Genomic DNA, 21,064 nt, shown 5'->3' on the forward strand with positions numbered 1-21,064 from the left:
CATCGAGGCAGCTGAGTTCCTAGAGGAAGGTCACTCTGCCTGTCTCAAGGACTTGTCCATGGGCTGTACGTTGTAAGGAACTTTCATTTTTTTCTTCTGTCTTTGTTTCCCACATCACTACCCAATTTTAAGACTATTTACAAAGCTACAGTAATCAAAATAATGTGGCACTGGAGAAAGGATAGACACACAGATCAATGGATCAAAATAAAGAACACAGAAGCAGACCTGCAAAAAACAAACGTGCCAATTAATTTTTGAAAAGGTGCAGGGGGCGCCTGGGTGGCTCAGTCGGTTAAGCATCTGACTTTGGCTCAGGTCATGGTCTCAAGGTTCGTGGGTTTGAGCCCCGCATTGGGCTCTGCACTGACAATGTGGAGCCTGCTTGGAATTCATTCTCTCTCTCTCTCTCTCTCTCTCTCTCTCTCTCTCTCCTTCTCTCCCTCCCTCCCCCATTTGTGCTCCCTCTCTTGCAAAATAAATAAATAAACTTAAAAAAAAAAGAAAAGCTGCAAAGGTAATTCAGTGGAGTTTACTGTGTCAAGCAGACTTCAGTAAAGCTGTTAAAAAAAACAAACCCTGTGTGTTGCTCTCACAGTATTTTTTTTTTTAATTTCAGGAATTCCAGGAATTTTAAATGCACGAAGAGGGGCCTTTGGGATTCACAGAAATGGAAAATCATTTGGGATACTGCAGCTGTTCATCCAAGCTTCTTTTTCCAAATTTAGAAACTTGATGAAAAATGTTCTCTTACTCACTCCTCGCACAATCAGTGTCCTTAACTAAGCATTCAGCACTGAATTTAACATGAGGTCCTAGAGAAAAAATATAATATGTGAGAATATAAAATAATACATCTCAGACTTTACCACTGATAACAAATGAATTCCAAGACAAAAAAAAAAAAATCAACGCCAAGGTCAATCTCTTAGGTATTGACAGTACTCAGGGACACTGAGGCCCTTGGTTACAGAGCACAAATGATGCAAGTTCCTTGAAATGAAAGGACATTGGGACACTTGAGGGCAGAAGAAGTAGACAGTGGGAGATTTTTTTAGGGAGCCCTAAAAACCAGACTGGTTTGGAAAAGCACGGTGGGAGACACCCACGTCCACTTGAGCTTACAGTAAATGACTGGCCTCAAATTGCCAGTGGCCAGTGGTTACCTCGCCGTCAGAGCCAGCAATTTGTGGGTGTCTGTCACATACGGTCCAATGAGGGAGAGAGAGAAAATGGCTAGTCAGCCCTCTACGAGGAACAAAGATGTGCACGAGTTGTTTTGGGGGAGTTACAATGATACCTTATATTTGTGCTGCACATTACAAATCACTTCCCCAGGGGAGCAGGTGGCATGGTTCACATTTGGCAGATGAAAGCAGACGTGAAGCTGGCCAAGTTCATCCAGCCAGTAGGTGGATAATCACGCTGAGCATCTTTGCATATACTTTCTTTGGTGAAGTGTCTGTTAAAATATTTTTTTTGCCTACCCTTGGGGCGCCTGGGTGGCTCAGTTGGTTAAGCGTCTGACTCTTGATTTCGGCTCAGGTCGTGATCACATGATCTCTTCGTTCGTGGGATTGAGCCCCGAGTCGGGATCCACACTAGCAGCCTGAGATTCTCTCTCCCTCTCCCTCCCTGTCCCCTGCTCGCTCGCTCGCTCGCTCTCTCTCTCTCTCTCTCTCACACACACACACACACACACACACACGTGCATGCTCTCTCTCTCAAAATAAATAAATAAACATTTAAAAAATAAAATATTTTGCCTACTCTTTAAATTGGGTTACTTGTTTTCCTATTATTTGGGTTCAGAGAGCTCTTTATATATTCTGGACAAAAGTGCTTTATCAGGATTATATGTCATTTGTAAATACTTTCTCCAGTCTGTGGCTTATCTTTTCATCCTCTTAACTGTGTCTTTTGAAAAATGAAGTTTAAAATTTGGATGAAGTACTTTCTTTTACTCTTTATTTTTAATAAAGTTTATTTATTTTTGTGTGCACACGCATGTGTGTTGGCGAGAATGTGTGTGTGTGTGTGTGGGTGGGTGGGTGTGGGTGTTGTGAGTGGGGGAGGGGCAGAGAAAGAGGGAGAGAGAATCCCAAGCAGGCTTCACACGATCAGCACAGAGCCCTACTCGGGGCTGCAACTCACGAACCGTCAGATCCTGACCCAAGCCGATATCAAAAGTCGGATACTCAACTGACTGAGCCACCCAGGCGCCCCCCTCTTTTTTTAATTTTTTATCCTTTATAAATCACGCTCTTTCCCATTTTAGTAAATGTGCTGCCAGAGCGAGCACAATACATCATGTTCTTGGTGTCATATCTAAGAAAATCTTTTCTAACTCAAGCGTACAAAGATTTTTTCCCCATATTATCACCAACAAGTCTTACAGTTACAGGTTTTATATTTTTGTCTATGACCTACTTTGAGTTACCTTTTCTTTTTTTTTTTTTTTTATCTTTTTTAAGTTTATTTATTTATCTTCGAGAGAGAGAAAGAGAGAGCGCGCACAAGCTGGGGAGGGGCAGAGAGAGGGAGAGAGAGAATCCCCATGCTATTAGCACAGAGCCCAATGCGGGGCTTGAACTCGCAAACTGCGAGGTTGTGGCCTGGGCCAAAACCAAGAGTCGTCCACTCAACCGACTGAGCCACCCAAGTACCCCGAGTTACCTTTCATTTAGCAGTCATTGCCATTGATGAAAATAAAAGAGGTCTGGGGAAGCAAAGGATGGAGGCTGCTGCTAGTACCAGTAAGCACTGGCAAATGAACCTTGGACATTCCCGGGACACAGACTCGCTCACTTCTATGGACTGGCCATGAATCAGGGCATGCACATTCTATAGCTAGATAGCCTAATACACAGAGAGCTAATCCAGCATTTAATCAGAACACACCCAGCATACACCCTGCAAGGTTAAACTGACATTTCTACTCTGTTCTTCCAAACCAAACCCATAGGGGACTGCTTGCAAATGGCCGCCAACAATTCCCTGACACCACTCTTCCCATTTCCAGAAGTGGAGTCTATCCACCTTCACCACCACTAGGCCTGCACTGTGATTTGCTTTAACAAGCAGAACGTGTCAAAAGCGGTGCTGTGATGGTCCTGCACCCAGGCCTTAAGCATCCCGGCAGCTCTGGCTTTCATCCCTTGAGGAGCTACCTGTGGGTACAGAGGCCCATTTCCTCCACTGGACAGAAAGGCAAACGGAGAGACAGAGAAGATGTAGAGAATAGGAGCCTTGCAAAGAGGTAGAAAGGGCGGCCCTGCCATCTCAGCCATTCCAGTCATCCCAGATGAAGTGCCAGACACATCGAGTGGAGCCATCTTGGGTCCTCCAGCCCCGTACGAGCTGGCCCAGGCAACAGCATGTTGAGCAGAGATGAGCCATCCCCACTGAGCCCTGCCCAAATTACAGACTCCTAAGCCAATAAGTGGTGGCGGCTGTTTTCAGCCACTAAGGTTTAGGATGGTTTCTTACACAGCAACAGATGACTGAAACACTCCCGAAGCTTCCTCATGGAAGTCTGCCTTATGGTTGGTTCACTTACTGACCTAGATAGTTCTGCTCAGCAAGAATCAATTCAGCAGTAGAGAGAACTCTGAATTAGAACCTAAAATCTTGGGTAAAGTTCCAGCTTCGACACTGTGTGAGTTCCCCCAAAAGCAGACTCTATAATAAGGTGCAAGTAGCTCATCTGGGAGGAGATTCCCAGGAAGCAAAATGATGGGAAGGGAGGGAAGGCAGTAAGTCCACTGCTTACTGGGCCACTGCTGTGGATAACTAGGACTCCATCCTACTGTTGGGCAGGGTGGGGGGGGGGCTCTTCCTCCCTCTCTTGTACCCAACACCAGCCTTAGGTAACTTCTTTCCCCATTAAGGCTACTCTTAAATATCCATTCTAACTTTATTTCCTCCAGAAAAAAAAAATACAAGTGGTAAATATGGTGGGGGGTCGGCGAGAAAGCCATCCCTGCCAGACAGGAGCTCACAGAGACAAGCCTTGCTTCTACAGCTGCTTCGCCTGACAGAATGTTTCTTCCTGTACTCAAACCCTTCCACACAAGAGCCCAAAGGGAAGGCACCCACAGTCCCCAGGCACCCCGCCTTTCATTAGCAAAGACAATTAAGACAGGACGTGGTTTACGAAATTTTAATTGTGGCCATATTTCACACAGCTAACAAAAAGCAAGCTAAAAGGACAGCTTTATAAATGAAGGCATTACTCTCGTTCGAGGGAAAAATAATATTGTTTTTTCAGTTTAGTCTCCTTCTATTGTTTAATACTAGAAAGAGCCAAAGTGGGTCCCTGCCTCTCGCCGAAAGCTGGAAGAGAGGAGAAACAGGGCACCTAAATCTGAGGTCAGCCCAAAGCACAGGCCTTCAACAAGCAGTAACTCCTGGTGGCACCAAGGGGCACCCCTAAGACCCTGGGGGCTGACCGTGCACATACGGCATGGACAGACAAAAAGAGGTCTAGCCTTTAAAAGTAAGACCAGACAGCAGAACAAAAGCAGTTCCATATGGTCCCCCAAAGGCTCGCCGGTCCTCCTCAGAGGTCAACTGAAACACACTCCCAATCCAAGAAAGGAGGAAGGCTGGGCACCGGCTGAGGTCACATGGCGTCCTAGCTAGCCAGCACGCGCAGGAGCCGCGGGGCAGGGGAAGAGCTCACTCTAGCACCCCATTCACATGTGGGGCCCGCCAAACTGCCTCTGTTCCCTGGCAATCAGGTGACCCTGCTTCCTTAGATTCTATTCAGGAGGCAAAACCAAGTCACAAACCCACCCATCCACATCACCTCTTGCGGTCGTCTTGAGGCCTCACCTCCACTTAAATGAAGGGCAAGGGGCGCCTGGGTGGCTCAGTCAGTTGGGCGTCTGACTCTTGACCTCAGCTCAGGTCATGATCTCGAGGTTCGTGAGTTCGAGCCCTGTATCGGGCACCGTGCTAACAGTGCAGCGCCGGCTTGGTGTTACAACCTTGGGCCTGCAGATGGACACTTTTCATCCTTTGCTATCTGAGAGTTTGTAAACACTGTGTTGTTGTCTCTTAGTTCAAAAATGGAAGGGGAGGTGAGAGGAACCACTGAGTTCTCTTGCCCAGGCCTTTGCTCTTCATTCATTTATTTTTTTTAATTAATTTATTTCTTTTGAAAGAGAGAGCGAGCGTGCATGAGCAGGGGAGGGGCAGAAACAGAGAGAGAGAGAGAGAGGAGGAATTTCAAGCCGGAAGAAACTTCTTTTAACCAAGTATGCATACAACTGCTTAGCGGGGCAGATGTGGGACAGATGATGCTACCCAAAGAGTTGGATTTTTGTTTTCTTTTTTTCCCCCTTGAGCCTGCAGCGGTCACTGCAACTGGCTTCAAGAATTTCAATTTCATCTTCTCAAATGTCCTGTCCTGAAACCAAAAACACAGTTCCCTTTAAAAACAACAAATGTGATGACACAAACAAATGGAAAGATATTCCAATTCATGAATTGGAATAATTAATATCGTTAAAATATCCATACTACCCAAGGCAATCTACAGACTTAATGCGATGCCTATCAAAATACCAACAGCAGCTTTTTCCCTTCAGAACTTGAACAAATAATCCTAAAATTTGTATGGAACCACAAAAGGCCCCGAATAGCCAAAACAATCTTGAAAAAGAAGAATAAATCTGGAGGTATCACAATCCCAGATTTCAAGATATACTACAAAACCGCAGTAATCAAGACATTATGGTCCTGGCACAAAAACAGACACACAGATCAATGGAACAGAATGGAAAGCCCAGAAATAAACCCATGTCAATTAATCTATAACAAAGGAGGCAAGAATATCCAGTGGGAAAAAGACAGTCTCTTCAAAAATGGTGCTGGGGAAAGTGGACAGCTACATGTAAAAGAATGAAACAGGAACACTTTCTTACACCATGCACAAAAATAAACTCAAAATGGATTAAATTGTGAGACCTGAAACCATAAAATTCCTAGACAAGAGCACAAGCAGTAACTTCTTTGACATTAGCGGGAGCGACTTCTTTCCAGATATGTCTCCTGAGGCAAGGTGTTTTGGAACAAAAGCAAAAATAAACTATTGAGACTATGTCAAAATAAAAAGATTCCGCACAGCAAAGGAAACAACCAACAAAATGGAAAGTCACCCTACTGAACGGGAGAAGATATTTGCAAATGGTATATCCGATAAGGGTCTAATATTTAAAAAAATATAAAAAACTTACACAACTCAACACACACATACAAAAAAATAATATGATTAAAATGGGTAGATGACTTGAATACACATTTTTCCAAAGACATCCAGATGACTAACAGACATGTGGAAATATGCTCAACATCGCTCATCATCAGGGAAATGCAAATCAAAACCACAATGAGATATCGCCTCACACCTGTCAGAACGACTAGACTCAAAAAGACAAGAAATAACAAAGGTTGGCAAGGATGTGCAGAAAAAGGAACTCCCATGCACTGTTGGTAGGAATGCAAACTGGTACAGCCACCGTGAAAAACAGTATGGAGTTTCCTTAAAAAAAAATTAAAAATAGAATGACCATAGGATCCAGTAATACCACTACTGGATATTTACCCAAAGAAAACAAAAACACTAGTTTGGAAAGATATAGGCACCCCCATGTTTATAGCAGCATTATCTACAATAGAGAAGATATGGAAGAAACCCACATGTCCATGGATGGAGAAATGGATAAAGACAATGTGATACACACACACTACTACTACTCAGCCATTAAAAAAAAAAAAAAAAGAATGAGCTCTTGCCATTTGCGACCACATGGATGGACCTACAGGATGAAATAAAATAAGTCAGACAGAGAAAGACAAATACCATATGATTTCACTTATATGTGGAATCTAAGAACACAAAACAAATGAACAAACAAAAAGCACCCTACACAGACTCTTAAATACAGAGAACAGGCTGGTGGCTGCTAGAAGGGAGGTAGCTGGGTGAATGGGTGAAACAGATGAAGGGGATTAAAAGGCAGAAACTTCCAGTTATAAAATAATTAAGTCACCGAGATGAAAAGACATAGGGAATATGGTCAATAATACTGCATTAACGTTGTTTGGTGACAGATGATGGCTAGAATTGGTGAATCATTATGTTGTACCCCTGTAACTAATTAACACTGTATGTTAATTGTACTTCAATGTAAAAAATATAAAAAAAACAAAAAACAAAAACAGAATGTGAAACACTAGTCTGATGAGGTGCTCTGAGAAACCAATTTGGAAACGACCACACCAGTGATTCGGACACTTGCGCGAACATCAGAATCACGTGGAAGGTTTGTTAAAACATAGACTGCTTAGGGCGCCTGGGTGGCTCAGTCGGTTGAGCGTCCGACCTCGGCTCAGGTCACGATCTCACAGTTTGTGGGTTCGAGCCCCACGTCGGGCTCTGACACGTCGGGTGCTGACAGCTCAGAGCCTGGAGCCTGCTTCGGATTCTGTGTCTCCCTCTCTCTCTCTGTCCCTCCCCTGCTGGCGCTCTGTTTCTGTCTCTCAAAAATAAATAAAAATGTTTAATAAAAAAAAATTAAAAAAAAAAACATAGACTGCTTCAAAAAGAAAGAAATCTTGCCATGTGCAACTACGTGGATGGAACTAGAGGGTATTATGCTAAGCGAAATTAGTCAGCCAGACAAAGACAAATATCATATGACCACTCATATGAGGTCTTTAAGATACAAAACAGATGAACATAAGGGAAAGGAAGCAAAATTAACAAAAGAGGGAGGGGGACAAACCGTAGGAGACTCGTAAATAGTGAGAACAGAGGGTTACTGGAGGGGTTGTGGGAGGGATGGGCTAAACGAGTAAGGGACAATAAGGAACCTACTCCTGAAATCATTGTTGCACTATATGCTAACTAACCTGGATGTAAATTTTAAAAAATGTAAGGAAAAAAAATAGACTGCTGGGCCCACCTCCCCTCACGTCCAGATTCAGCAGCTCTGGGGTGCAGCCTGAGAATTTACATATCTAATAAGTTCCCAGGTGGTGCTGCCCTTGCGGGTCTGTGGTCTTCACTAGTCTCTGCTGTCCTCTCCCTGAGGGTAACAGGGTCATTAGCATATCAATGACCCTCAGCAGTCCTGCCATAATAAAGAAACCTAACCCTGCATTTCCCAATGACAATGCATTCTGCTACCCCTAGAATATCTATGAACCTCTCTGAGAAGCACTTCCAGGAAGCCGCTTTGGGAGATCTTCTACTAGGGACAGTCCTGACTGGCAGAAAGATGACAGGCTCCTGAAAGAACAGCACCTGGCAAAAGACATGTCCAGTTAAGCCCTCAGCACCAAGGTAAGGGGCGGTGGAGTGCTGCAGGCCACACCACAGAGCAAGGTCCTGGCAGGGCAGCAGATCTGGAAAGACGCCCGGAAATCCTCACTGCATCAAGGAGGTCTGTCAGCAAGTAGCAAAGGCCAGTCTGCCTCCAGCTTTCACTTAGGAAAGGAGGCCTTGGCTGAGAATTGGCAAGAATAGATTCTACAGTCCTCTAAAGCTCCCCCATGAGGCTGGTTCTCAGTCCATACCTTGAGTAGCAAGGCCCGAGATTAGGGGTGGCAGACGTTTTCTGCAAAGGGCCAGATAATAAACGTTTTCTGCATTGCAGGCCACCTGGTCTGGGTCATAGCTACCCAACTGTGCCATCCTGTCACCAAGTAGCCATAGACAGTTCCCAAACAGATAAGCATGGCTGTGCTCCAATGACACAGATACCTGCACTTTACAACACCTTCACATGCTACAAAGTATTCTCCTTCTGACTTTTCCAACCATTTCAAAACTTGAAAACCATTCTTGGCTCACTGGTCACACAAGACCAGGCAGTGGGCCCTACGTGGCCTGCCCACACTTACTTGGGACACCCCTGGCCTGGATGACTCATCCCCAGCCCGGATCTGCCAAAGCAGAATACAGAGTCCACCCACCCCCTGGAAAAGGTGGGAGGCTCCCCCTTTATTGCCGTTACCAGTTCAGTCTTCCCAACTTGCCCAATTCGTGGGGTTTGGGGCGCTGAGCGTGAGTGGCTGCGTGTGTTCTTCTGACTTTCCCGCTGGTGTTGATCTCACGCATCATCGCAGGGGCTGCCTCCTCCCTCAAGCAGGGGCATTGGTTTCTAGCACAAAGATGTGCAGTCCCTGTGTCTGTTTAGCAATTCTCAGTCGCAGGACGAGGTCTTGCTGGGGAGGGAAGGGAGGGCCCGACAACAATCTTGTGGCTTTCTTAAGGAGCCTTCTAACATTTCTAAGGCACAGCCTAGCTGCAGGGCACAGCCATGCAAAGGCCCCGTCACCAATCACTGAAGATGGTTCTGTGGCCAGACAGCTGGACGTTAGGCCAGGCGGGAGGACTTCAAAGGACACGAAGTCAAGGTCCTCCTAAGGACTGGCTTGGCTTTTGAGTTACAAGAGGGAGTAGAGACCTAAAGGCTGTGCAGGCTTATCTCAGGAATGTCGGGAACTTAGGAAGTCTAGAGGACCATGATGAAGGCAAAGCCAACAGGAAAAGGGGGAGGCGGGTAAGGGAGCCCTTCTGCAGCAGATAGAAACAGGCAAGCTGCCCTGACTTGGCAAAGGGCTGAACACATTCATCACACCAGGACTTCTGAAGTTTCACTGTGGATAAGGATCGCAGAGGGATCTGATCACAATGCATGTGCTGATTTGGTAGATCTCGGGTGGGGCCTGAACTTCTGCATTTCTGACCTGCTCCCGGGGAATCCAAAGATTCGCACCTGGGAGGATGCTGCCGATATGCAAGCACACTTTCTGTTTTGCTTTGTTCTCTCTCCTTTTAGACAGCCACAAGTTGTGAACAAATATGGGGTCCATAGCTCCGTCCCACCTGGGGTGAGCCACTGACATCCACGTGAGGTTGTTCGGGTTATCCCCTACACCGTCACACCCACCAAAAGAGCAAGCAGGGTCTCAAATCATCCTGCCCTGTGCTCTTCAATCCTGACTCCTGGGTGGGTCTCCATCCTTTTCCTAATTAGCCCAAAGTCTGTCTCCTGACCAAGCCCCGTGCCCATGGAATTACATGTAACCACACAGGGCATGTTCTTTTATGTTTATTTTTGAGAGAGACAGACAGAGAGACAGAGAGAGAGAGAGAGGAAGGGAGGGAGAGAGGACAAGCGGGGGAGGGGCAGAGACAGAGAGGGAGAGAGAATCCCAAGCAGGCTCCTTGCTGTTGCCTCAAAACCTGACACAGGGCTCAAACTCACGAACCGTGAGATCATGACCTGAGCCGAGGTCGGATGCTCAAGAGACTGAGCCACCCAGGCGCCCCCACAGCATGTTCTTCTGATTTGCCCAAGGGTGCCCGATGACTAGCAGTGACCTGCAGCCAACAGTGAAAGGGTGGCAGGCAGCCTTAGGTGACTCTCACCAGTATCCTGCCGTAGTTGGCAGAACAGACACTGCTTTCTCGTTCAGTCCTTGAGTGGAGGCTGTTAATGACCTGAGATAAAAACGATACCACTCAATCAAATGACAGATAATATCAAGAGGTGCTGAGGGTATGGAGAAACTGGAAGCACCACACAACTGCTGGTGGGAATGGAAAAGGCTGCAGTCGCTTTGGAAAATAGCCATTCCTCAAATGGTTAAACACAGAATTGCCATAGGACCCAGCAATTCCACTGCTAGGTATATACCCAAGAGAAATGAAGCCACAGGCCCACACAGAAACCTAGGGGAATGTTTGCAGCATTACTCATAATAATCCAAAAGTAGAGGTGTACGTGCATCGCTCAGTCAGTTGAGCGTCCGACTTTGGATTTCGGCTCAGGTCATGATCCCAAGGTTGTAGGATCGAATCCCCATGCTGGGCTCCACACTAACCATGGAGCCTGTTTAAGATTCTCATTCTCATTCTCTTTCTTTCTCTCCCTCCCCACCCCTTCTGCATGCGCATGCTCCCTCTCTCTCTCTCTCTCTCTCTCTCTTTCTCAAAACAAAACATGGAAACAACTCAAATGTCCATTAACTGATGAATGGATAAAATGTGCTATAAACACACAATGGAATAAAATTCAACCATAAAAAGGAATCAAGTACTGATACCTGCCTCAACACGGATGAATCCTGAAAACATTATGCTCAGTGAAAGAAGCCTGACACAAAAGGACAAATATGGCATGATTCCATTTATATGGAATGTAAAGAAGAGACAAATGTGTAGAGACACAAAAAAGATGAATGGTTGCCTGGAGCTAGGGGCTTGGGGGTGAGGAGTGACGGCTGAGGGGCATGGCGTTTCTTCTGGGGCTAATGAAAATGTTCTAAAATTGTGATGGACACACAACTCTGTGAGTACACTAGAAATCACCAAATTGGTTTACATGCGTGAATAGTATGGGATGTGAATTATGTCTCAATCAAGCTGTTAATAATATCCTGACATACCAGTTGGGGAGCCCAAAGCAAGTGGTATAGAGAGGGAGCATCTGGGGCTCACAGCCCTGGAGGAACGTGCAAGCAGCCCCGGGCATGAGAGCCTAACATTGCAGCTAAGTGTTGATATGCACAAGCATGCCGAAATACACCCTCAGCAAGCGGGCACGGTGCAACTGATTCCAGCCTGCCCATTGCCAGTGTCCGGGATGGTGTCCGAATGCGAAGAGGCCACTCAAAAACCAAATTTGGCGCATGCCTGGGGAAGAGTGATTGGAATTCTGGGGCCACCACTTAGCTCTAAATCCAGCTCTGCTTCTCACGCCCTGTGTCACCCCAGACAAACCCCTTCAACTTACTGAGCCTCAGAGGCTCATCACTAAGACACAGGGAGTTGCATCTCGGGGCCCCACCAGTCTGAGATTCCACAGTTCCAGAGATCAGGTGGTCCACACCGGGGAGCCTAGATGTGGATGGGAAACTCCTCTGGGGATCTAGACAGAGCCTGGGACACTCAGCAGGGTCAAGACTGGCTAGAGGCGTTCTCCCTGGCAGATTTCATTCCACAGACCCACTGAGAGCCGCCGTGAGGACACAAAATGAACCAGAGAGCCCAGATCGGCTCACATGGCTGGAGGCCTCAGATCCATGAGTAACTAATGGGGAAACAATATGATTCCACCCCTTGGAAAGCTGAATTAAAATCTAAGTGGAAACAGGATTTCAACACTGGATATTTAAAGGAATTAGAGCCTTTGTCTGACAAATGCTGAGTCAGTGGCAACAAGTCTGTCAGAGTTCCTATACGCCCCCACTTCCTCTCCACTCCACAAGGGGCCTGCCAAACCTTGGCTCAATCTTTGCCCTGTGGCCCTAATTTAACCAGTTTTTGTGAACATTCCTGGATCCCTGGAACTGGCAGGGCCATTCAGCTCAGCCACCCACACAGTAAATGGCAGGCCAGAGTCATCCATCAGTCAGAGGGTCCTGGGGTACAATTGGCATTGAAGAAATAGATGTTCATTAGGCACAACTAGGTAGACACTGCAAACAGCCAGTGACAGCAGGTGAAACGAGCTGCTGGTACACGTGACCCATCAACACGACAGGTCACTGTACGAGCAGGGCAGAAGAAATAGTGCAATGCTATTTCAAGGCCAAGGCAGAAAGTCGGCCCCCAATTCTATGTTTGGATTTGTCTAACTATTACTCACACACAAAAGTTTTAAAACCAATATACTCAATTTACAACCCCAAACCTCTGGGATAATCCAAGCCATTATGTCCAAACCCATTTATCTTCTCCCTGGGGAACAATGCATAAAGACGCATCCAGTATGAGCTAAGGATTACGGGTGAGTGAATCATGTCGCTCGGGAACGAGCACTCCAGAGGTTTCTGGGTCGAGGGCGCCATGCAAACCGTACAATGCAGGTGAAACCAATTATCATCTGGAAAACTTGGGAGCTTAGCAATGCCACCAGTGACTTTCTCTTGCACAAGCTTTCCCCTTATATCTTTATCTGAAAATCCCACCCCTGGGGCTCTCTGGAGTTTCTAAGTCTCCTGGAATAGTGTCCCAGGGTGATCTGAAATCCAAGAGCCTCAACAATTAACCATGCCCTGACTTGTTGCCTGTCCAGACAGGTCCTTGTTCAGGGCAGTGCAAATTTCCTCTGACATCTTGCTACCTTGCATTCCTTTTTCTTTGGGAATTATCATCTTGGAAATTCCAGTTAAATCCTGCAGGGATACTTGAAATAGAATGTTTAGGGGCGCCTGGGTGGCTCAGTCGGTTGAGCGGCCGACTTCGGCTCAGGTCATGATCTCGCGGTCTGTGAGTTTGAGCTGTGCTGACGGCTCAGAGCCTGGAGCCTGTTTCGGATTCTGTGTCTCCCTCTCTCTGACCCTCCCCCGTTCATGCTCTGTCTCTCTCTCTGTCTCAAAAATAAATAAACGTTAAAAAAAAAATTAAAAAAAAGAATGTTTATTCTCTGTCACAATTATTTCAGTTCATCAACTGATGCACAAATATTGACTAATGACCCTCCCTCAGGGCACAGATGCCATGCAAAGTAAGGGGTACACCAAGCTGCCAGCCCAGGCCAAAATACAACTACAATCGATGATTACACCCGCTTTGTTTGGTGTTGCTTTTTAAACAAGAAGAATGAGAAACTGCACCACTGGTTACAACTCGAGACTCCCCCCTCCCCCACCCGCTTATTGGTTCAATCGTAGCTCCCCTGCTCTGGCAATTTCGTCTTACTTTGTATGTGGATCTGTGTGCCCATTGAGGCACATCTCACAGAAGTCGCGAAGATGATCTAGTGAATAGTGGTTCGGAATTGGGATAAGGACCTTCTCCCCAGAAAAAAAAACACCCACGCAGATTTTTGTTTCCAATTTCCAAGTGTTCTTAGAGAAGCCCACAGGCAACCTCCATTAACCTTCCTTGGGCCTGCAGTGCCACTGTCCCTGGCATCGGCCATCTAACTGCGTTGCCGCCCTCTGCGCTACCAGGACCCGTTGACCCACCTGTGCTACAACATTTACCCTGTCCCCCGCCCCCAAAGATAACTCAGTGTCTATTTCTCCAGAAGACAGAAGGCTGTAAGAGAAGGAATTCCCTACCCTCTTTGCCCTATCGTCCCAAGCACTCCATCATTCAGTGTCCACTTTAAAAAGTAAGTATCAGGGTACTTGGGTGGCTCAGTTAGTTAAGTGTCCCATTCTGGTTTCGGCTGGGTCACAATCTCATGGTTTCGTGGGTTCGAGCTCCATGCTGGGCTTCGCGCTGACAGCGCAGACCCTGCTTGGGCTTCTCTGTCTCCCTCTCTCTCTACCCCTGCCCCACTTGCACCCTCTCTCTCTCAAACTAAATATATAAACTTTTTTTAAAAAGCTTTAAAAATAAATTAAATAAATAAAAAGTCAGTCTCTGGATAGAGCCCAGGTTTCATTAGAAAAGGGAACAACTGATTCCATTTCAGATCTACATTCAAACATCCAAGAGAAAAGTTCAGGCTTAACAGACTCCCATAAACAATGGCCCAAAAAAGCTGACAGTCAAGAAATCACACAATGGTGAACTAAGGGGCTGGCTTGAGAAACTCCCCAGGACCTGGAGCCCATTCACACTGCTATGCTGGAAGTTAATCTTTAACCTGGGTATTAATCATAACTTGGCTGCCACAATTTCGTACTATGTTATAGCCTGGCAAAAGTAACCTTCCTCTGTATAAACTCAATCTTCCCCTCCAATTACCCATTTTAGTTGCGTTCTCTGAAAGGGGAACTGATGTAGCACACATATTCCTTTACTAAGGAAACCATTCAACCACTTTGGAAGGGGCTGTAGCAAAGTGGCCAACAAAAATAATAAATGTACGCTCCAGCTTGTGGCTGCAGTAAGTCTCTTGCCTTACAGCCCCCAACAGAGAAGGTTATTGCTTAAACAGAGGGTGTTCATGGATTTAAAAGCAACCTCTATGGCCAGCAAGCCACAGTCCCTACGCATGTAGATTCACGGTGGCACACAGCCCTGTTTACCTGCGCACATTTCACTCAGCCCCTTTCTCTCCAATGGCCCATCAGCCAAATTATAGGGCTATTAACTCCATAAGCGCAAATACCCACTTGGCTCAAGGGGCTCGGCTAGGCACCATGGGAAATGAAAAGAAAGACATAAGTCAGCGTATGGCATGTGTCACAAACACTACAAGAGAAACATGAAGCGCCGTGGGTGTTTAAAGGAAGGCAGAAGCTTCCCATTCAAGGGACCAAGTGAAAGTTTCAACCAAGAGAGGAAGTCATGGGAGGGTGGGCAGAATTTGAGCAGACAGGTGGCTGGGCGGCAGAGGGGCGCGGGAAGCATCCCAGGTGCAGGAAATAGTAATCGTCAAGAGGAGGAAAAATGTGAGTCAAGCTCTGCAAAAACAGGTAGTGTATTTTGGCCACATTTTAGGAAACCAGGGGAGAAAGACTGAAAACTTAGACTGGAAGCAAATGTATACTCCCCTGCAAACAGTTGAGAACTTTCTAGGTAACTTGAGAGAGGACAGGGCGCTGCTGCCCTAGGTGTCTGAGTAGGAGAGTAACGTGATAAAAGTGAAGTTGTACTTTAAAAGACCAGTATCTGGGGGCACCCGGGTGGCTCAGTCGGTGAAGTGTCCAACTTTGGCTCAAGTCATGATCTCACAGCTTGTGAGTTCGAGCCCTGCATTGGGCTCTGCACTGACAGCTCAGAGCCTGGAGCCTGTTTTGGATTGTGTCTCCCTCTCTTTCTGCCCATCCCCCACTCATGCTCGCTCTCTCTCCAAAAATAAATATTAAATTTTTTTAAATAAATAAACAGTATCTGGCCATGACTTAGAATGAGAGAGACTAAAAGTGAGAATGTTCTAGGAATCCTCGAAAAGAGAGGGACTCTATTTCAATTGTGGTGTGAGGGCTGATGAGGTTGGAGCGTTTCAAGACAGCGCTTTGATGGGGCGCCTGGGTGGCCCAGTCGGTTAAGCGTCCGACTTCGGCTCAGGTCATGATCTTGCGGTCTGTGATTTCGAGCCCCGCATCGGGCTCTGTGCTGACAGCTCAGAGCCTGGAGCCTGCTTCGGATTCTGTGTCTCCCTCTCTCTCTCTGCCCCTCCCCTGCTCATGCTCTGTCTCTGTCTCAAAAATAAATAAAAACATTAAAAAAAAAAAAAGAGTGCTTTGAAGGATGGTTTCTGGTGTCTGTCAGTGCACACATCTGTGAAAGGAGAAGCAGTAACACCAATACACTGGACTGGAAGTATTCTCGGTGAAGAAAATGCTAGATGAGAATGTCCTGCTCTCTCCAGCATTCCCCCTTTCCTCCCCCCTTTTTAATGAAGAGGAATTCCGTCAGCTCCTTACATGTTTTAACCCCAAATAGAAATTTCCAGCTTAGGCTGTTCCTGGAGAGACTTTAATTGTATAGCCTGAGCCAGGTATTCAGTTCCTAATACTTATCTCCAAGTGCGGCACTTTTGGAGGACTGCTTCGGCTGATGTGGTCTGCTTGGGCTTCTAGCAAACCTCATCCGGTTTTCCTGACCGGTGAAACCACACTACTTGGCCAGGTTTTCTCCAGGTGTAAGGTTCACGGAGCCTTAGTCCCCACCGGTGCTCAGTCTCCAACTTCAGCCCTCCTTGCAGGAGGAGGTGGAGGGAACCTCCAAACTCTCAGGTGTAAATGAGGTCGCAACAGTTCGTTTAAGCGCAGAATAAAAACGGAAACGCAAATCAAAACCACAATGAGCTATTACCTCACACCTGTTAGAATAGCTATCATCAACAAGACAAGAAACAACAAGTGGGCCAGGATGTGGAGAAAAGGGAACCCTCTTGCACTGTTGGCAAGAATGTAAATTGGTGCAGCCCCTGTGGAAAACAGCATGGCGGTCCCTCAAAAAACTCAAAATAGAACTACCCTATGATCCAGCACTCGCTTCTGGGTATTTACCCAAAGAAAATGAAAACACTAATTCAAAAAGATATCTGCACCCACATGTCTATTGCAGCAATATTTACAACAGCCAAGATATGGAAGCAACCCAGGTGTCCACCGATAGATGAATGGATAAAAAGGATGTGGTGTATGTATATATATACAAGGCAATACTATTCAACTATAAAAAAGGATAGAATCTTGCCATACTCATTTGGCAACATGGAACCTTGAGGACATTACGCTAAGTGAAATAAGTCAGACAGAAAGACAAATCACCATACGATCTCACTTACATGTAGAATCTAAAAAACAAAACAAACAAAAAAACCCAAGCTCACAGAAAATACATTGGTGGTTGCAAAACTGGGGTGGGGGGGGATATGGAGGGTGGGCAAAATGGGCCAAAAGGGTCAAAAGTTACAAACTTCCAGTTAGAAAAAAATGTGTCTTGGGGATATAATATAAAGCATGGTGATTACAGTTACAAATACGGTATTGCATATTTGAAAGTTACTCGGAGAGTAAACCTTACAAATCTTCATCAAGAGGAAAAAAACCTGTAAGTGCATATGGTGACTGATGGTACTAGATTTCTGGTGCTGATCATTTCACAATATAAATAAATAGCAAGTCATTAGGATATATGCCTGAAACATAATGTTATATGTCAATTATACCTCAAAAAAACAACAACAAAAGAACAGAATAAAAACTCCTCTTATAGGCATACAAACACAGACAACTTTGCTATGAACTTTCTATAGATTTCATGCGGATTTTTATAGACACTGTCTGCTAGGCTACAAAGAATGAATCAAGGGCGCCTGGGTGGCTCAGTCGGTTGAGCGTCCGACTTCAGCCAGGTCATGATCTCACGGTCCGTGAGTTCGAGCCCCGCATCGGGCTCTGTGCTGACGGCTCAGAGCCTGGAGTCTGCTTCGGATTCTGTGTCTCCCTCTCTCTCTGACCCTCCCCCATTCATGCTCTGTCTCTCTCTGCCTCAAAAATAAATAAACGTTAAAAAAAATTTTAAAGAACGAATCAGATGGCCAGGAAATCTGCAAATTCAAAAATGGAAGAACTCCAGAGACCTTCTAGGAGTCAGAATGGGAATGATTTACTCTCACTCTGACAGATTGGCTGTTAAACCTCAGGCAGTTATATAATGGAAGGGGGTGGTGATGGGGCCCTTCATCCCCATCTCCCTCTTTCAGAGGTTCCTGATTCCAGGCCTTTCACCTTCTCTCACTGGAGACATAATCCACTTGCCTCCGGGAGTGCCTCTGAAATGATCTGCAACACTTCTCTGTCACCCAGCACTCGGGGTGACCTCAGCTGACATCATTTACCTGGGGACCCACTGTCCTAGAAAGTCTCCCCTCCCCAGCCTTCCCAAACCTGTGGTTTGGACTCCTTTGGATTCAACAGCCCCAGCAGGGCACATTTCCTGAGAGACCCCACCGAGAGGTGCCAAATTGGGGGCAGCCTCCTGGCTGGCAGAGAGAGCCAAGCTAGCCAGGGGGCAGTTCTCCAAAGACAGAAAGGAGTACCCAAACTGGCAAACCCATGATTCTGTGCATGGCTGGGCCCTGGCAGCAGGCTACACTATATAAGGGTAGAAGCCGGGAGAACGGAGAGCAGAGGGAGGTCAGATGGAAAAAGAGAAGAGGCCCCTTGGCTGCGAAAGGCTCCAGGAGCAGATGTACAGGCAGCTCAGAGACACCTCTCGCTTCAGCGGGAAGGGCTGCCTGTAGATACTCAACTTCTCCTCTGCTCCCTGTCCAGTATTGACCTCCCCTTCTCCTCTAGGTTCATTTTAACCCAACTCCAACTCCCGCTAAAGCGGAGTGAGGGCCATGGGAATGGCACTTGCCTGGGGCCGAGGATTACGTCTCCTTTCGACTTTGCCCTGAATCAGTTTCTACCAACCAAACAGCTTAAAACTTACTAGAGACCGCTCAAAACACAAATGTTCCTGCTTATCACTTTATACGTTTGATTCCCTCAATCATTTGGGGATGTGCGGAGTATTTCCAGCAACCATCCCTACATCTCCCAAGCACACTATCTGGGCACCCTCCACCGCCTCTCCCTCCCCCCTAGTCTTTCATCCAGAACTTGGTAGGTAGGTTCATTCCTCAGACCACGGATTTAAACTGCCCACAGCGTTGAACGCAAAGCCAAATGTTTGCACGCCCTAAAGCCCATGTCACCCACTTTCCCATCAGCACTAAATTAAAATGCGCCCCTGGATTTCTTCTCCCTTCCAGGGGCACGGGGGTGCGCCCACGTTGCCCCGCTCCCCTGAGGCTCTCAGCTAACCTAAGACTGCCAGATGAGGGAGTCAGCTGAAGCTTTTTAGAAGGACATCTCCAAAGGCTTTAGGTGGTTTTCAACACCAAGAGAGTCTTAATAAACACCAGGGGGCCCCTTAGATGCTAGAACCACGCCCCCCAGCAACAAGAAGCCACACCCCCTGCCTCGCAGAGCCGCGCGTGTGCCGTCCAGTTTCCCTGGGGCTAACCGAGCGCATGCCACAAGTCACCACTCTCAGCTGGCACCTCTCTCCCAGAGGCGCAGACTTTCTCGGAATCCCCAGCAGGGGGGGTTGGGGGGTGCGGGAGAGGCCCCGCCTGTGCGGTCCACAAGAGCCGCTCTCCCGTGGCTCGTGCCCTGCAGCCCCGGGGGTGGCCCGGGACCTCCGGTGGGAGCGGGTAGGGGCGCCTTCCAGGACCAGCTGCCGGCCCCCTTGGGCCTCAGCCGCGCGCCACGGCGTGACAGGCACAACTCCAGGTGGTGAGAAAGCAGCGCGCCGCCAAACTTCCCTCCGTGGCCTCGGGCGCCAACGCGGGTTGGCCCGGGGCCCCTGGAAGCCCAGACGCGGAGGGTCCGCGGCGCCGGGCGGGAGGGGGCTGACGGCCGGCTCTCCCCTCCCGGCGCCCAGAGGCGAGTCCGCCGCGCGCCGCCCACCCCTCCCCGGGGCCGCCAAAGCCGAGTCCGGGGCAGACAAAAGGCGCCCCGCCGGGGAGGCTGCCCCGCCTCCGGCCCTACCTGGGAAGGCGCGGCTCGGCGGGACCCGCAGCAGCAGCAGCAGCGGCAGCAGCGGCAGCAGCGCGGCCCGCAGTGCGGAGCTCCCCATGGCGCGCCGGCACTTCGCTCGGCTCCCTGCGCTGCGCTGCGCGCTTCCAAGGGGGCGGAGGAGACGGACGCAGCCGAGGGGCTGCGCGGCGAGCGGGCGAAGCCGTGCTGGAAAACTCCTCCTCTCGCCGCTATCCCTCCCTCTCTTCCTCCCGCCTGGGGCCTGCCCTCCTCCCTCCTCCTCCCCGGGACGCTGGCGCGGTCCGGGGCTCCGACCCAGCCCCTCCTTTGGTGCCAGCGCTTCTTCTGGAAGCGGGACTGGCCCCCCAGGGCCAGAGAGCGCCAGGGGCGTGCCCTAGGACACCAGATGATCCCGAATATTTTCCTGCTCTCCGATTCCGCTCACCCCGACTACGCACACTGGTGCCCAGCCGCCTCCCAGATCCTGGGCCCCCACACTGTTATCTGTGCAGAGAGCTGCGTGAGTCACACAGAAAGAGGGGGCAACCGATCGGGTCCACGTTGGCCGCTGCCGCCCGTTATTAACGGCCACGTTCGCATGAGCACGTCTCAAGTTCGGTATATTATGCCCATTTTACCCAAGAAGACACCAATGCTTGGAAACTTGCCCAGTTCACCCTTATGGGCAGAGAAGGGATTTGAACTTAGGTGTGCTGTTTTGCCGGCAGCAAGGTCCACACTACAGCGTTTCTGTTTCTCTTTTGTAAGGGAATGAATCAAGGGCTGGACTGGGTGCCAGCTGCACTGCGGTTTGGAATGAATGGGGCTTGAGGTTCTCTTTCCAGGGTCGGCTGATGGACAAGCGCAAGGCACAGAAAGTTCCCTGTCTCACTCCCAGTCTTGGGGAATCCAGCTGTTGTAGTTTTCTGCAACCAGAGTTCCCCATTTCCTGGGCTGTTCTCTACCACCTCCAAGGACACCAGGACCAGCCTGAAACCTCCACCCTGTGGCCTGGCATCAGGATAGGGTTTCTAGGCTGCCTGCAGTACGGATCTGGTTTCTTCTTCCAGGCTTTCCCCCAATTTTTTTTGTTTTTTTG

At 48.0% G+C, this 21,064-nt stretch overlaps 1 protein-coding gene across 2 annotated transcripts in view; it reads right to left on the reverse strand.

Annotated features, from left to right (window-relative positions):
- Positions 1–20,482, reverse strand: part of SRPX (sushi repeat containing protein X-linked) — a 111,763-nt gene extending 91,281 nt beyond the window's left edge. The window contains exon 1 of one of the 2 annotated variants that reach the window (XM_045471729.1): positions 19,978–20,482. In XM_045471729.1, the coding sequence (XP_045327685.1) occupies positions 19,978–20,065 (88 nt within the window). In that variant the 5' untranslated portion in view covers positions 20,066–20,482. The remainder of the gene's footprint in view (positions 1–19,977) is intronic. The other variant, XM_045471731.1, reaches the window with a different exon arrangement.
- Between the last annotated feature and the right edge of the window lie 582 nt (positions 20,483–21,064).

The sequence above is a fragment of the Leopardus geoffroyi genome, chromosome X (genome assembly GCF_018350155.1).
Source record: "Leopardus geoffroyi isolate Oge1 chromosome X, O.geoffroyi_Oge1_pat1.0, whole genome shotgun sequence".
Taxonomy (NCBI): Eukaryota; Metazoa; Chordata; class Mammalia; order Carnivora; family Felidae; genus Leopardus; species Leopardus geoffroyi.